A 17,533-nucleotide genomic window follows, 5' to 3' on the forward strand; every position below is an offset into this window, starting at 1 on the left:
ACAAGTGATCTGCAGGTGACATGTGCCCCCTTCATGCTCACTATTCCTATAGCAAGATGCTCCACAAAGATGTTGTGAATTACCCAAGATCATTGAGCAGAAGAAAATGCACAGAAATTAAGTGGGAGTGACTTTGTATGCCCTGAGGTTTCTCTATTTTGAATTTATTCCCTTGGCTGGACAATTTATTCGTACGTTTTTATTTCGTAAAACAATAACATTATCAATAAGGAAAATTAGCAGCAAGAATTTAAGACTTTTGAAAAGTTAAAGTAGCAATAGGTTAAAAACATTTCAAACCTGCCATCTAAACATCCGGGTAGGCTTGTCCAAATAAAAGTGTTTCTAGCGGGTGCCGAAAACAGTACAGTGAAGGCGCCTGCCTGATATCAAGTGGCAGGGAGTTCCAAAGGGTAGGTGCTGCCACACCAAAAGCTTGATTTCTTACAGACATGGAGCAGGTGTTAGGTGGCACCTTCTTCTTTGGCGACCCCTCATAGCCGAGTAAGATTGTTTTCCATAAACACAGTTTTAACAGTGAGTCCCTAAGTGACCGTGGAGGCCAATTTTGGATCCACACATCCTTCCACAGTGGGGACATTGGTTTCCAGGTGAGAGTTGACCAAGCGTGCCTTCCTCTTACCACATTTCTCCCTTGCATCTTGAGTTTGAGTGTCTTCAAAGCCCATGACACCTTTGGTAAAGGCTGTTCTCCAACTGGAGCGCTCAAAGGCCAGTGTTTCCCAATTGTTGGTGTTTGAACCTCTTTTGTTGACCACCAGCATTACGCTTTCCATTTTTAAGTTTGGAATAGAGTAGTTGCTTTGGAAAATGATAATCAGGCACCCACACAACATGACCAGTCCAAGGGAGTTGATGTTGAAGAATCATTGCTTCAACACTGGTGATTTTTGCTTCTTCCAGTACACTGGCATTGGTTCATCTGTCTTCCCAAGTGGTGTGTAAAAAATTTCGGAGACACTGTTGATGGAATCTTTAGAGGAGTTGGAGATGGCGTTTATAAGTGGTCCATGTTTCACAAGCATATAGTAAGGTTGGTAGTACAATAGCTTTGTAAACAAGCATTTTGGTTTCCCTGCGAATGTCCCGGTCCTCAAACACTCTGATTTCTTACAACTGTGGAGCGGGTGTTAGGTGGGAAAGGCAATGTGGCAGGTATGAATGAGCGTCTTCTCTTCTTTGAATCCCAGAGTCCCACATTCACTACGCGCAGTTGGGGACTGACGTGACGCTACAGTGTGGGTCTGTAGACAGGGATGCCGCAGTCACCTGGACGGCCAACAGTACCGACCTGGATGCATCCCATCTCAACGGCTCCCGCCTCGTCCTCCGGAACGTGGACCTCTCCCACAGCGGACAGTACTCCTGCTACGAGGGCTCCTCATGGCATCTCAAGTACCGGGTCAACCTCAAAGTAGGAAGTGAGTACATGGCGCCGGGAACTTCGTCCTCTTGTTCCTCTCCACGCCCCCTCCCCTTTGCGCTTTGCACTTTGTGCTTATGAAAATGTGCCCTTGGGTTTTATTTATCCTTTTTTCATCCTTTTTGGCGTTTCCATCCTCCCTTTCACTGAAAGAATATGCTCAGGGTGGCAAATAACATGACAGCAGTGTTTTAAAAAAGCAAGTAACAAACCAATAGCACAAGGAACTGGGGAAACCCAGCCAGATGGGTGAGGTATTTAATTATTATTATTATTATTATTATTATTATTATTATTATTATTATTACAGTGGAACCTCGGCTTATGTTACCCTTAGGTAACGTAAACTTCGGGTTGCAAAAGTGGCATACCCGGAAATATACTTCCGGGTTTCGCTGCTCACGCATGCACAGAAGCGCTCTGCGCACCACGCGCATGCGCAGAAGCGGCAGCTCCAGTTGCAGAAACCTCCGGCTGGACGGATCCCGTCTGCAACCGGAGGTACCACTATATTGTTATTATTAAATCAACAATCATGGCAAGTGTTCACATAAATACAGCGGCAGTCAGCATTGCGGAAGCTATTTTTTGAAAGTTCACTGGAAGAGGGAATTGCAAATCTTCTGTTGTTGTTGTTGTTGTTGTTGTTGTTGTTGTTGTTGTTGTTGTTGTTGTTCCTCTAGCATATATTGAGTAGCATGTGCAAACAAAATCATGTCTGTGCCCTGCAATCCAGATTCTAGTTGGGGAGGAAGCAATGAGGGGAAAAGAAAGAGTGAAAGGTTTCTCTTGTTTCCTCTACAATTATTACTGGGGGATTTTTGCAGACAGGGGGAGGGCACACTCTCATTGTCATGTTACTTATGTTTTATGCGATGCCACACAAGGAATGGGCAATGGAGTGTTTGCTTAGGGGTGCAAATCCTGGAGGAAATGAAATCTCCCATGCCACGCTCCTCAGCCTTCTTTTCTCCTATGGCCACAGATGGGCTCTTGAATCATTGTGCAGAATCTGCATAATACTTTGTGTTAGTTGCGATCCTTTAGTTTGGCTCTTTTTTTTACTTTCCTTTGCTGGGCAGACTAACCAGTGCTAGAGGAAGATGGATGGCTAGGTTCCCAAGGAAAAGCACAAATGCATATCAACAGTAGAAGTTAGCGTGGAACCATTTGAGACTGATCAGATCTACATTGCAAACCTCCAGTGTGCATAAGAATTGGAGTGCATGAAATGAGACTAAAGAAGAGAGCAAAGATTCTGCTCTGCAGTGACAGTGGGGAAGATAGAGAAATCGGGAAGGAGCTGGAGGCACAAAGCTGCAACTTATCCGTACATTCACAAGTACGCAGCCCTCTGGAATTGGTGCCAGGAGGAGGGATCAAGCTTTCGCCTCGGATAGTATTTATCTATTTCAGTATCTGATCTGCATCGTAGACCGTTGCTAGGCAGCAAGTGCATAGAGCAAGGGTCTCCTCCTGCTGCCCATGTCCACCCAGCGCATAGAATCATAGAATTGTAGAGTTGGAAGGGACCAAGGAAGACAACTCTCGTATCTCCTCTTTTCCCTGCTAAACATACCCAGCTCCTTCAACTGCTCCTCATAAGGCGTGGTTTCCAGACCCTTGGTCATCTTGGTCACCCTCCTCTGCACACCTTCCAGCTTGTCGACACCCTTCTTAAATTGTGGCGGACTCAGTATTCCACAATGTGGAGAAAATAGATAGGGGGGATATTATTAGAGAGTTCCTAATACACCAGAGGGTCCCTCCCCATCGGCTGCTCCTGCATTGCGTTTTCAGCTGCAATGTCTTTGGGCTCGTCTCCACTTCCACTGGTCCTGTAAGTAGAAATCAAGAGTCAAGGCGGTTTTCTGTTTGACCCACGCCCATCTCATCTCCCATGGAAGAGCCACTCTTTAGTGCTAAATGAAACAAACGTCAATCTGGAGAAAACCCAAATTGCTGTTTTCTCCAATGAAGCGCTAAAGAGTGTTTTTCCTGGGCAAAGGCAGTGGGACAAAGAGAAGTGTGGATACACCCTTTCAGGCTTTGAGCTGATGTTTCTTCTTCTGCTAAGCCCCCGTGTGTGTGTGTGTGTGTGTGTGTGTGTGTGTGTGTGTGTGTCCCTCAAGGGGACACTCCCCTTACTGCTGCTTTTGAGCCTGAGGCAGAGGGTGGTGAGGGGCAGGGGGTGTGGAGAACAAGGCCCTGAGTGGGAATCCTGCTGGTAGGATTCATCTGCGGCTCTTCCCAAAGGGGGATGGGAGGCAGGCGAGCACCATCTGAAGACTCTCAACACCAGCTCACAGAAGGGTCTTCAGAACAGCAGCAGGACTCCTGACGGTTGCCTTGCAATTAAAGATGCATGGCGCTAATCAGGTGAGGCGCTCTCAGGGCAATTAATTTAATTGGCAGGATTTTCATCTAACACTCTCCCGCCCCCGGTGCATGATTAACGGCATGGCACTGCGATGGTCGCTGCCCCTACGCAAAGTAGCTCTCCGGCATCTTTTGATTAAAAGTGGCTTTTGGGGGGGGGGGGCTAGGATGCTAGGAAGTGTCTAGTCAATGGTCACCTCTGTCCTAGATGCATTTTGGTTGCTTGGTCGTGTCGCACTCTGACTCAGCTCCCCATAAGTTGAATGGGAGTCGGCGTAATCTGACTGGGAGAGCAAAGGCAGCTCGGTGGCAGGACACCTGTTTGGCATACAAAATGTCCCAGGTCCTGTCCCCACCATAAGGACCTAAGAAGATTCTGCTGGATCAGCTGGAATAAAATATTGAATAAATTTTGAATAACTTGAATAAAATATTGTGGGTGTGGGACAAGTAAACCCCGCCCTGCACTGTCAATCACAAGACACGGCACATGCACCATTTGAATAGCAACACCCATCAACTTGTTGGGGGGGACGGCCCCCTCAAACATTTTTTGGGGGGAGGTGAAGGGACCACAGCCCCTAGGAGTTGACTCCCATGCCAGTAGCCATTGATAGCTCTCCCCTCCTCCATGAATTTGTCAAATCCTCTTTCAAAACCATCTGAGTTGGTGGTCCCTCCCTGCCTCCTGTGGCAGGGAGTTCCACAGTTTAACTATGCACTGCATGAAGAAGGACTTTCTTCTCTCTGCCCTGAATCTTCCAAGGTTCAGCTTCATTGAATATCCATGCGTTAAAGTGTTTGGTAGCTGATTCCTGGCTCTGCAACTCCTTCCTTGCTTGTACACAAGTAGAACAGAAGTTTCTCAGTTGGGACGTGTGGCTCTCAGTTGAGAACCACAAGCGGAAAGGACCAAGCTGCGGTAGAAAGTTTCAGACAATCCCTGAGGAACTCTGGACCTAAGTTGCTCAGGGTATTATAAATTATAAATACAAGAACCTTGAACCTGGCTCGGTAGCAGGTGGGCAGGCAATGCAGCTCTTTTTAACAATGGTTTCTCGTGTTCTCGGCCAGAGGCACCTAGCAGTCTGTTCTCTTCCGGGATGTGGGTGGCGCTGTGGTCTAAACCACTGAGCCTCTTGGGCTTGCTGATCGGAAGGTTGGCGGTTCGAATCCCCACAACAGGGTGAGGTCCTGTTACTCTGTCCCAGCTTCTGCCAGCCTAACAGTACGAAAGCACATCAAAGTGCAAGTAGATAAATAGGTACCGCTGTGGCAAATATGCCCCCTTGAACACTTCAGTCTGTGGAATTGGCATGAGTGCCACACAATGCCCGTTATGCATCAGTAAGAAATCAACCTTTTAGTGTGGTGGTGTGTTTTTAGTTTATTACTGGTTTCAAATGTTTGCATGTCTTGTTTTTACTGATGATTTTATCTTTCTATTCTTTTTGTAAACCACTTTGAGGGTTTTCTTTTTACAAACCAAGCAGTAGATAAATTTTATGAAATAAATACAATTTAAAAAATAGCCTGTGTCCCCTGCCCTCTCTGTGTTGAAAAAAAGAAGAAGAGGTTTTGCAGCCAGTCTCCTAATTTGCCTGTATCCCAGTCCCGTTGCTCTGGGACTTAGTGGAACTACTGTACCACGGAGCCTCTTGGGCTTGCCAATCGGAAGGTCGGCGGTTCGAATCCCCACGACGGGGCGAACTCCCATTGCTCTGTCCCAGCTCCTGCCAACCTAGCAGTTCAAAAGCACACCAGTGCAAGTAGATAAATAGGTACTGCTGTGGCGGGAAGGTAAATGGTGTTTCCGTGCGCTCTGGTTTCTGTCATGGTGTCCCATTGCGCCAGAAGCAGTTTAGTCCTGCTGCCCACATGACCTGGAAAGCTGCCTGCGGACAAACGCCGGGTCCCTCGACCTGAAAGCGAGATGAGCGCCGCAACCCCAGAGTCGCCTTTGACTGGACTTAACCATCCAGGGGTCCTTTACCTTTTTTCACCTCTTCCAGGGATGGGGTTGCATGATCACCACAGAGACCTGACGAACCCGCATGGTGCGACCGCATTTGGAATACTGTGTTCTGGTCACCTCACCTAAAAGAGGATATTGCAGTATTGGGAAAGGTTCAGATAAGGGCAACCGAAATGATCGAGGGGATGGAGATACTCAGCATTTGGGACTTTTTAGTTTAGAGAAAAGGCAAGAAGAGGGTGACATGATGAAAGTTTATAAAACCATGTGTGGCATGGAAAGAGAAAAGTTTTTCTCCCTCTCTCATAACCCGAGCTTTTTTTCCCCAGGAGGAATTCACTGGAACTTAGTTCTGGCCCCTCTCAGGTGGGTGCCATTGCCATTCTAAGAGACTTGAAACAGCTCTTTTTCTAGAAAAATGTCATTGCTCATAACACTCACGGGCACCCCATATAGCTTGGATGGTTTTAAAAGGGAATGAGACAAATTCTTGGGGGAGAGGGCTACCGTCGTTCGTGCGGCACAGAGTTAGACTGTGGAACTCACTGCCACAAGAGGCAGTAATGGACACCAACTGCGATGGCTTTAAAAGAGGTTCAGACAAATTCGCGGAGGAGGAGAGGGCTCTCGAGGACTCCTAGCCACCATGGCTATGCTGTGCCTCCACATTCAGAAGGCAGCAGTTCATAGAATCATAGAATCGTAGAGTTGGAAGAGACCACGAGGGCCATCCAGTCCAACCCCCTGCCAAGCAGGAAACACCATCAAAACATTCTTGATTAAGGACATCCAAAGAAGGAGACTCCACCACACTTCTTGGCAGCAAATACTACTGTCGAACAGCTCTTACTGTCAGGAAGTTCTTCCTAATGTTTAGGTGCAATCTTCTTTCTTGAAGTTTGAATCCATTGCTCCGTGTCCGCTTCTCTGGAGCAGCAGAAAACAATCTTTCTCCCTCCTCCATATGACATCCTTTCATATATTTGAACATGGCTTAACCTTCTCTTCTCCAGACTAAACATACCCAGCTCCCTAAGCCGTTCCTCATAAGGCATCATTTCCAGGCCTTTGACCATTTTGGTTGCCCTCTTCTGGACACGTTCCAGCTTGTCAGTATCCCTCTTGAACTGTGGTGCCCAGAACTGGACACAGTATTCCAGGTGAGGTCTGACCAGAGCAGAATACAGTGGTACTATTACTTCCCTAGATCTAGATGCTATACTATTGATGCAGCCCAGAATTGCATTGGCTTTTTTAGCTGCTGCATCACACTGCTGACTCATGTCAAGTTTGTGGTCTACCAAGACTCCTAGATCCTTTTCACATGTACTGCTCTCAAGCCAGGTGTCACCCATCCTGTATTCGTGCCTTTCATTTTTTTTTGCCCAAGTGTAGTACCTTTCATTTCTCCTTGTTAAAATTCAGTTGTTGGAAACTGCAGGAGGAGAGAGGGGAACAAGCAACTGTTTGGCCACTTATGAACTCCCTGGCGTTCCCTCTTCGGAGCCAGTCGCTGCTGGAGGCTGGGGTCGTGCTGTTCCCACTTAGGCAGCACTCTCAGAAGAAACATTGCAATCTGAAGTGCTGGTTTCAGGGGCAGGAAACGCAGGCTTCCTCTCGCTCCCGCCAGGCCCTTGCCACCACCGCCGCCGCCACCCCAGGTTGAAGCCCTGCCGCGAGCTCTTTGGCGGGGGGCCGGATGCAGCCATCCCGGGCCATGTGTGTGTAATTGCCTGCAGAGCAGGTGGAAGCCAGGATCAATTCCAGAGCTGGGAAAGCTGGCGTGGAGCCACCCGCTGCAGCCGTGGGGCGGGGGGGGAGGTCTCTGTATGGGCTCTCCTCTCTACTTCCAGCCTTGCCGCCGCCCCCCCCCCAAAAAAAACAAATCTGTCACTAAAGTGCTGGCAACGGGAAGGGAAAATGTGTGCGGTTTGACAGAAAATGACATGGAAAAAGCCAAGCGAATCAACAGCAAAACAAACACAGCAGAGCCAGGAAGGGATTGGCGGCGGGGGGGGGGGGGGGTTGAGCATCAAGGGAGGAGGGGTGGAAAGGCAGATCTATTGCTTGCCTGCGGTTTTGGCCAGGCTGTGAGCAATCCTGGGGCCTCCCCGCCTGCCAGGCTCTGATTATCAGGTGATCAGCCGTTAGTTGCTAATAAATATGGATTTCTCCCCATGCCATCGGAGCTGGTTCTTCCCCTCAGCTGGGCACCAGATGCAGCAGGGAATATGGAGCCACAAGACTGTATTCCACTTGTTTCTTTTAAGCAATGATAGGTTGCTGGAAGAGAAGGCTCTCGAAGGCCACTAGCCATGGCTATCACGTGTTCTGCTTCCTCAGTAAGGGCAGCCGTGCTTCTAAATGAAACCCCAGGAGGGGAGAGTTGCTCTCGTGCTCAGATTCTGCTTGCTGGCTTCTAAGAAAGGGTATTTGGTTGGCCGCTACGAGTGCAGGATGCTGAACTCAATGGGCCATTGGCCTGATCCAGCAGGTCCTCTTCTCACGTTCTGATGGAAACCGCAGGCGAGGATAAGGCTCTTGCGCTTGGATCCCGCTTGGGACATCTGGTTTCCTGCTGTGAGAGCAGGATTCTGGACTAGGTGGGTCCCCTTTGGCCTGATCCTGCAGGCTCTTTTGGTGCTGGTGCTGAGCCTCTTGTGCTATCATCAGGGGGTGCTGTGTTGCAATAGCTCATGAATTTGAGTGGCAGCTCATAGAATCATAGAGTTGGAAGAGACCACAAAGGCCATCCAGTCCAACCCCCCTGCCAAGCAGGAAACACCATCAAAGCATTCCTGACAGATGGCTGTCAAGCCTCCGCTTAAAGACCTCCAAAGAAGGAGACTCCACCACACTCCTTGGCAGCAAATTCCACTGTCGAACAGCTCTTACTGTCAGGAAGTCTTCCTAATGTTTAGGTGGAATCTTCTTTCTTGTAGTTTGAATCCATTGCTCCGTGTCCGCATCTCTGGAGCAGCAGAAAACAACCTTTCACCCTCTTCTATATGACATCCTTTGATATATTTGAACATGGCTATCATATCACCCCTTAACCTTCTCTTCTCCAGGCTAAACATTAATAATAATAATAATAATAATAATAATAATAATAATAATAATAATTTATTTATACCCCGCCCTCCCCAGTCAAATCTGGGCTCAGGGCGGCTGACACCAGAAAAATTACAATAAGACGTAAAAGAAAGAAAACCAATTAATTAAAATACGGGTTAAAATACATTTTAAATTTTAAAATACAGCCTCATTTTAAAGTAGCCCAAATCAAAACTGTCAGGGGGACTCCCTACAGGGACCCCCCCCCCGGTCATCCTGACCAGCATTTCGCCCAGTGACAGCGCAAGAAGCGGGTCAGGAGGAGGGAATGACGAATGGAGCGGAGTGGAGAGAGGGGCTCCAAAATGTATCAGAGCAACGACACTGACCCAGCTGGCCAGAGGAGGAAGGGCAGTGCAGGATGGTGTCGGAGCCTCTGCAACGCTCCAGCCAAAGGACGGAAGAAGGAACGCAGCCCCTTGCACCCAGACGTAGGGCAAGGGGGCGGCGTTTTGGGGTTCCCGGACTGTTATGCTGGCGCAAGAACAGACAAGCGCCATTGCCGGGTTCTGAATCAGACTAGGCAGTCATGTTTTCTGACGTTTCTGCACTGTAAATAGTATGCACAATAAAGCTCTTAAAGACAGAGCAGGCTGGAGCGTCTTTACTCGAGAGTAGCCGCAACAATCCCCTGACAAAAACCATAAGGGAGGAAAACATAGGGGTCAGGCTGAGTCCAGCGCTCAAAGGCCAGGCGGAACAGCTCCATCTTGCAGGCCCTGCGGAAAGATGTCAAATCCCGCAAGGCCCTGGTCTCTCATGGCAGAGCGTTCCACCAAGTCGGGGCCAGTACTGAAAAGTCCCTGGCCCTAGTTGAGGCCAATCTAACCACCTTATGGCTCGGGATCTCCAAAATGTTGTTATTTGTGGACCTGCAAGGGGGGCTGGGCTCAGGAGAGGGTGGTCTCTTCCTGACTGGCAACCATGCAGTGCCATCGGCCACCCCAAAATGTTGCCTCCTGAAACCCCAGAGACCCACATTCTCCTGTATCTCCGTGGATGATGCAGCGAGAGAGAGAGAACAAAACAGATTCACATGTAGCCACAAGCAGGCACCGTGCAGGGCTGCTCCCACAGCTGATGTCCAAATTGTCTCACAGCAAAATGCAGTGCCAAGAGAGAATTGCACAGCCTTTGTGCAAGAAGGAGGCTCCGTTCCAACCCTCCATCAGCCATAAACGAATTAATGCTGAGGATGTTCCAAGCGAGGGAGATGATTGCATTTATTGGAAAGTTCCTTGGTCAGCATTTTGGAGAAGCCAGACTTCCACCCGGGTGGCTTCCCTTATATGGAGAAGTTTGTGGCCTCGGCAGTGGGCTTCTTGTTCAACCTCCCTTTGGGCCTTTCTCCTCCTCTGTACCTTCTCAAGTCATGAGCCAGGGCTGGCCAGGAGAGAGAAATCTGGTCCTGAGCCTGGGCCCCCTTGAGGTTCTGCCTGTTAGGTGGCCCCGGGACAATCGCTGACTTCCCGCTTCCATCTGTAAAATGGGAGTGAGTGGTCTACCCCGCAGGGCCGTTGTGAGGACAGAATTAAGATTAGATTTGCAGATTAGATGCGCCACAGACGGGGACACATAAGAAGTGGAATTTGTGCACCTGAACTGCAAGGATTGGTGACAGGAATGGGAAATGAAAGCTCTTCCAAGAGCCAGGAGTGGCCTTTCCCAGACCCTGAATTACCTATGTGGAAAAGTTCCAGTGTTTGGGACTTTTTAGTTTAGAGAAAATAGGGGAGAGGAAATGATAGATGGTTGTAAGATCATGCCTAGCATGGAGAAAGTGACGGAAGAAGCTGGTTATTGGAAGATTCAGGACAGATTAATGAAAGCCCTTCTTCGCACTGTTAATCTGTGGAACTCACTCCTGCAGGAGGCAGTGAGGACTGCCAACCTTTAAAAGATTATGCAAACATTGAGCAAAATAAGCACATGCTGAGGGCATCAAGGGAAGGGGGTACTGCAGAAAGTTCCCATTGCTAGAGATTTAACATTAATGTTCACAAATTGCTCAGCTGAGCATTCATTTTCTCAGTTGAGGTATATTAAAAATCCCAACAGAACAACTATGCAGCAAGGCAGGCTGGATGCCTCATATCTACTTAGCATAGAAGCAGGTGTGTGATGCAATAATTAGTTTTGAGGTTCTGATCAGAGGACTTTGCAATTAGCAAAAGTAGGAGAGAGAAAAATTCAAATATTAAGTGGAAGTACAGTATACAAAAATCAACATGGTGTTCCATCTTACTGTAGGTTTTGTTTCATTTCAAAAAATAAAATTTCATTTTATGGTTTATTGTTGGGGGGGTTCTCCATTTTGAATTAGATATATTTGGGGGGGGCACCAAAATCTTTTAAGTGCTTCGTGCCTCTAAAGGTCTTAATTCGGCCCTGGAGGAGACGGTTGTTGATGGTTACCAGCCAGGAGGATGGTTGTGCTCTGCCTCCACAGTGGGAGGGAGCAATGCTTCTGAATCTCAGTAGCTGGAAATTGCAGGAGGGGAGAGTTGCTTTTGTTCTCAAATCTGGCTTCAGGCCCGTCCTAGCCATAGAGGCTAGTGGCGCGGAGAACCACGGCGCCGGGCGCTGGAGGGCGCTGGAAGGGCGCCAAGTGAGCGCAGGGTTCCAGCGATCTGGCCAGGACTGCGCTCCTTCTCCGAGGACTCCGCGCTGCGCCTCCTTCTCATTTCCCCAGCGCTGGGTTCCGCTCAGTCGAGCTTCGCCGCCAGCATGCGCACAGCACCCAAGCAGCTCTTGCTGATCCCGCGGTGCGCGTGCTGGTGGCGAAGCTTGACTGAGCGGAACCCAGCGCTGGGGAAACGAGAAGGAGGCGCAGCACGGAGTCCTTGGAGGTGGCCTCCCGCTGCTGCCGTGGTCCGCTTGGCACTCCCAGGCCCTTGGAGAGGCTCTGGAGGGGGGCGCTGGAGGGACCTAGCGCCAGGGCGCTGGATGGGCTTATGACGGCCCTGCCCGGCTTGCTGGTTTCCCTTTGGGCATCCGGTGGACCGCACTGAGAACAGGAGGCTGGATTAGGTGGGTTGCCAGCCTGATCCAGCAGACTCTTCTTATGTTCTTACGACCTGCTCTGGAGCATGTCTCAATTTCTCCTTCCTCCTCTGTTCCTTCTGGGGCTTCCCAAGAGTCCGCCTGCAGCATCACCCGAAGAATCTTCCTTGGCTCGCTCAGCAAAACATGATAATCCGGGGCAGCCGGTGTCACAAACAATCAAAATATCCTTCCCTCCTCCTTTGTAAACAATTTTCCGGGCCGCTGCTGTTGGGGCTGAGAGACGGGGCTCGGGGTGGGAGGGAGCCGTGGGGCTACCAGAGGGCATGTCATCCTGCGAGGAGGAAGGATGGTTTCACCCAACTCCCCTCTGATCACCGATGGATTTAGAAAGCAGAAAACATTACGGGAAAGTCACAAGGCCAGGCCATCTCTCAGAAAATGAAGATGGAGAGAAGACGGGGTAATGGTTTGCAAATACACCGGGGGCTGCAATGAAGACCTCCCCCCACCCTTTGCCCATACTCTTGAAATATGAAGGCCCCTGCTTTGCCGAGGTTAGCTTTAGGTTAAGTAAGAGAATAGGTTTTCTGGCAGAGAGATTGGAAGGAGGAAATGGGAAATGTTATCCGGTGAGGGAGAATGGTCTTGCGACACAGGAAGTTCGGAAAGATGGTCGGCGAGTTCAGAGCCCTGAACCATCCTTCATAAGCAGGGCAAAGGAAGGACGCTGCCTTATCCTGAGGGTTATCCACACTTACCTTTTCTCCGTGCTTCCCAGACATGGTCCAGCTCTGTCTGGGTGCCATTTCTCCCCCTCCCTCCCTCTTTCCTTGCAAAAACTGCAATCCACAGGAAACACAAATAGCCATTTGCTCCAATTCAGCTTTAAAGAGTGGGGTTTTTGCAATGAAAGCTCTGGAGAAAAATAGAAGGTGCTCAGACATGGAGTTTTAAAGCACAGAGGTTTTTCAGCAGAGGTTGGATGGCCATCTGTCACGGATGCTATAGTGGTGATTCTTACATTGCAAGGGGTTGGACTAGAGGACCCTCGGGGGTCCCTTCCAACATGTGAGTCTATGATTCTGTGACCTGGGCCAGGATCAGTGTGGATAAGCCCTGCACCAGGCAACACTGATTCATGCAGTTCAGAACTGCCTCTTGAACCTGAGACGTCCTGAATGCAAGACAGATGTTGTATCCCTAAGCTACGGCCACATGACCCAGAAAGCTGTTTGTAGACAATCCCTCGGCCTGAAGCGAGATGAGTGCCACACCCCATAGTCAAGTTTGACTGCATCTAACCATCCAGGAGTCCTTGACCGTGTCCTTCCTTTGAGACACAATAACAGGGCCATCTTAAGCATATCTGGCGCTGCGGTGCGAAGATCCCTCCGGCGCGCCCCCCAGCGCCCCGTTTCCCAGCACGGCTGTCTGGTGGGTGCAGCGCGGCTGTTGCGGGCTCAGCAGCGCCCTGGCGCCCCGCGCCACCCAGCCTTGCTGTAGGGCCGGCCCTGCACAATAACATAAATTAATGCTGTATTGTGTTTTTAAAATAAAAAAATTCCTTCAGTAGCACCTTAAAGACCAACTAAGTTTTTATTTTGGTATGAGCTTTCGTGTGCATGCACACTTCTTCAGATACAGTGAAATGGAAGTTTCCAGGCACTTATGTAGAGAAGGGGTGGGGAGGGGTGGGGATGGGGAGGGGGGATCACTCAGAAGGGTGGTGGAAGTGGGTGATTGACTGACTGATAGCTGTTGATGACCGAAAACGACTGCAAATGGTTTTGCATGAAAAAGCAAGGGTTGAGATGGCTGAAGATCGCTTATCATGTATAATGAGATAAGAATCCTATATCTCTGTTCAAACCAGGTCCCTCCATGGTTTTGAGCTTGGTGATAAGTTGTAATTCAGCAACTTCTCTTTCCAGTCTATTTCTGAAATTCTTTTGTAGTAAGACAGCTACTTTGAGATCTTGTATAGAATGTCCTGGGAGATTGAAGTGTTCTCCTACTGGTTTTTCTGTCTTCTGGTTCTTGTCTTCTGGTTCTGTCTTCTGTCTTCTTGTGTTTTTAATATTCGGTTGGGAGCTGCCCAGAGTGGGTGGGGAAACCCAGCCAGATGGGTGGGGTATAAATATTAAAATATTATATTATATTATTATTATAAAAAGTTGTCCTTATGCCGAGCCGGGCCCTTGGCCCATGTAGCTGAGTATTCTCTGCACGGGCTGGCAGAGGCTCTTTCCTGGGTTCCACCAAAGGCCCAAGTGTTCTCTGCGGCCAGGAGTGCCTTCCACCAGCTTCGCCGGGTTTGCCAACAGTGGCCATTCCTGGACAAAGGTGGCTTGACCTCCACAGTCCATGCATTGGCACCCCTGAGGCTGGATTGCTGTAAAGCACTCTGTGTGAGGCAGCCCTTAGGTCTCGTTTGGGAGCAGCGACTGGCACAGAATGCTGCGGCCAGATTGCGGGCGGCAGCGCTCCCACTCGCACCTGGGCCCCCACTCACAAATGCTTCCCGAAAGACCCCCGACCCCTCCAGCATCATGAGATTTTTCAGCCAGAGATGGAAATAGCTAGGCATTGTGTCCATTAGATCTCTGCTAGAAAAATGGAAAGGAAAGGAACCCAACAGATCTCCAGAAGATCTTCAGCCTCATTCCATGCACTTATTTCTCTGCAGGGATCTAGTGAAATAGACTTGGGTGAAAGTAAACTCAGTCAAAACTTTGGGTTTTTAAAAAGGCATTCCTGCCTGCACATGTGCGCGGCAGATGCCCCACAGATGCCCCGACGTGAGGGTAGGATTCACGTTGAGGAAGAAGAACCCCTTGCTGTAGAGTAATCCCAGACCAATTTTGTTTTTGGCGGGGCAGCCTCCGCCTGATGGATGATCAGCGAATGGACAGCGGCCCAGTTTTTCCTCTCGTGTGCTTGTTTATCCTTGTTAACATGACAAAACCAGCAAAATAATTAAAGGATCCAAATGGCTGTGTAAACAACTCCCCCACAGCCTCTCCCCCCAAGAAAGCTGGTCGCTGTGGGGACGGCTGAGGCCCCTGCGGGGTGCAGTCCTGGCGGGCAGGCAGCTTCTCAGCCTGCCAAAGGTGGTCTCTCCAGAAGGCTCTCCTAGCCAGCGCTGGCCAGTGGGGCAGGTGTCGCGCTACGAATACCTGCGTAGGTAGCCATGAGCTGCCCTCTGGGACAGGGGATCAGCAGTCTGCATTTGGGGCCAAGCCGTGGCCTTTCCCTGGGACGGTGCCAGGTTCTCTGGCTTCCTGTCAGCCGCCGTGGCTTCAGCCAGCATCACCAGGGCTCCCAGCAGCGGCAGGCGGGATCCGCGTCTGTCTCCTGCCTCTGTAAGGGGCTGGTGCTTCTGTGGCATCCGATGACAGATCTCTAGCAAAGCTGCCCCTGGGACAATCTCGCTCTAATCCTTCCCAGCCCGAGACGGTCTCCTACAAGCAGAGTTGGGGGGTTTCCCGGTTTGTGCCAACTTTCTCAGCGTTAATTGGTTTCGCTCTGAATATAAATGAGTTTTTCTTGTGTGGGTTTCTTCTTTTTTATGCTGAAAGTTGCCTTGTCTCACTTTTGAGAACGGCATCTCATTAATTCATGTACAAATAATAAATAATCATGGAGATGCCCAACTCAGCTTTGGATTTGCAAAGATTGCATCCTCTGGCATTGAGTTCCACTGGATAGTTGCCTGCCTGGCAAATTTCTCTTGCCCCCCCCCCCCAGATTTCCAATAAAAGTTGCCCTTTGTTTTGGAAGAGGTAAAAGGCCACTTGCCTTTTGTGAGGGTACTTCTCCTTCTCCCCCTTCTCCCTCCTTCCCTCTCCCTCTCCCTTTGTCTCTTTCTCCTGTTTTCGTTTTGTGTGTGTTTAATTTCCATGTTGACCTAGTCAAGTCAACTCTCGTTTCCTATGATGATGGGGATTTATTGATTTTCTATACTGCCCTATACCCTCAGGTATGTTGTATTTTTTAGTCGTGTCCGACTCTTCGTGACCCTATGGACCATAGCACGCCAGGCACTCCTGTCTTGCACTGCCTCCCGCAGTTTGGTCAAACTCATGTTCGTAGCTTCGAGAACACTGTCCAACCATCTTGTCCTCTGTCGTCCCCTTCTCCTAGTGCCCTCAATCCTTCCCAACATCAGGGTCTTTTTCAGGGAGTCTTCTCTTCTCATGAGGTGGCCAAAGTACTGGAGCCTCAGCTTCAGGATCTGTCCTTCCAGTGAGGACAAAACTCCATGGACCCTCAGGTATAGGGCACCTGATCACCCCAGAGATGGGCAGTCTGATTTCTTCTAGTTGGGCGTTGGGAGTTTTGTCAAGAGAAACAGTTGAAGAGGAAACCCAGCTCAGCTCCAGCACAGTTTGACCTTCAGCAGTGAGAGTGGTTTTAATGCCGTTAGTTAGGTGTTTGGAAACTCAACCTGAACTCATACACTAAAGTGAGCCACCTGGCTTTGAGAGACTGCTTGAATCCTTATGCACCCAGGAAGTAGATTTCTCCTGCAAGGTCCAAAGATCTCAAAAGCCCACTCTGCAGCAACTCGGAGCAGGGCCTTTGTCGTGACTGCCCCTATTCTGTGGAATAGCGTTCCTCCTGAGATTTGCCCACTGTCTGTGCTTTCCAGAAACAACTGAAGACATGTTTGTTCCAATAGCCTTTTCCAGCTGGACTTTTTGGACATGAGACTTTTTAGCCTGCTGTTCATGTGTGTGTTTTCAACTATTTCAGAAAGGCAATTAATAAATTGACAATAATAACAGACAGACTTGCGACATCAGGGAGGGGAGGGCGGTTGGAGTGGGGCCGGCTTGCCGATGGTCTCACTCTCAGGGGACCCCCACATTGGGTAGGCAGTGTGCCAGCCGGGAGCTCTCAAGTCTCAGCCCAGATTATCCATGTGACCGGCAATCATGAAACCTGTTGTGGACGAAATCCACGATCTCTTGTGGTGCCTGTTGCTGCATTGGTTGTGTGACATGGGGACTCTTGCCGCTTTGAGAGCTAGCCTGAGGGACTGTGCAAAAAGGTTTAGGATCAGAGCATTCCTTCTCCTGGGGTGGGGGGGGGGAGACACAGAGTCAGAGAGAGAAAGTGCATTTGTTGCAGCTTTCTTTCTCCCAAGGCGGCTCCATGCCCGTGCCCCGAGGAGGCCTGGCGCTTTTCCACAGCGGCATCTCTCCCCCCCCCCCCCCGGAGCTGTCAGCCCGAGTCACGGAGGCAGGCGCGGGACAATTCCCAGCCGCTCTGGCTCCCGGCACTTTAATGCTGTTTAAACAATTACGCACTTGATAAATTTTGACAAGACGAGATAGAAATAGCCCAGGAGAGTGGAACCCGAGTGGAAATGCTCTAAACACATGCCCCTCTTCTCTCGCCCGGCTCCCTCGGGGGATTGAGCATCGCCTGCCAAAGAAACAAGACGGCCCTGCTCAGAGGTGGCGGGGAGGGAGAGTCATGCGGTCGGCAGGGAGAAAGGCAGCGGAGGCAGGAATTAATCCCTTCCTCAAATGGTTTATGATGTGATCCCGGCAGGGTCAGGCTGCAGGAGAACGAAAAGCTGCAGCCGCCCTGGCAGGAGAGAAGAA

General features: G+C 49.7%; 1 protein-coding gene across 5 annotated transcripts in view; it reads left to right on the top strand.

The window, feature by feature from the left end:
* The window catches only part of CNTFR (ciliary neurotrophic factor receptor), a 367,284-nt gene that overhangs the window by 252,677 nt on the left and 97,074 nt on the right, over positions 1–17,533 (top strand). For all 5 annotated transcript variants that reach the window (XM_060280404.1, XM_035100658.2, XM_035100657.2 and 2 more), the window contains one exon: positions 1,212–1,442. In XM_060280404.1, the coding sequence (XP_060136387.1) occupies positions 1,212–1,442 (231 nt within the window). The remainder of the gene's footprint in view (positions 1–1,211; positions 1,443–17,533) is intronic.

This window comes from Zootoca vivipara, chromosome 11, assembly GCF_963506605.1.
Source record: "Zootoca vivipara chromosome 11, rZooViv1.1, whole genome shotgun sequence".
NCBI classification, from domain to species: Eukaryota; Metazoa; Chordata; class Lepidosauria; order Squamata; family Lacertidae; genus Zootoca; species Zootoca vivipara.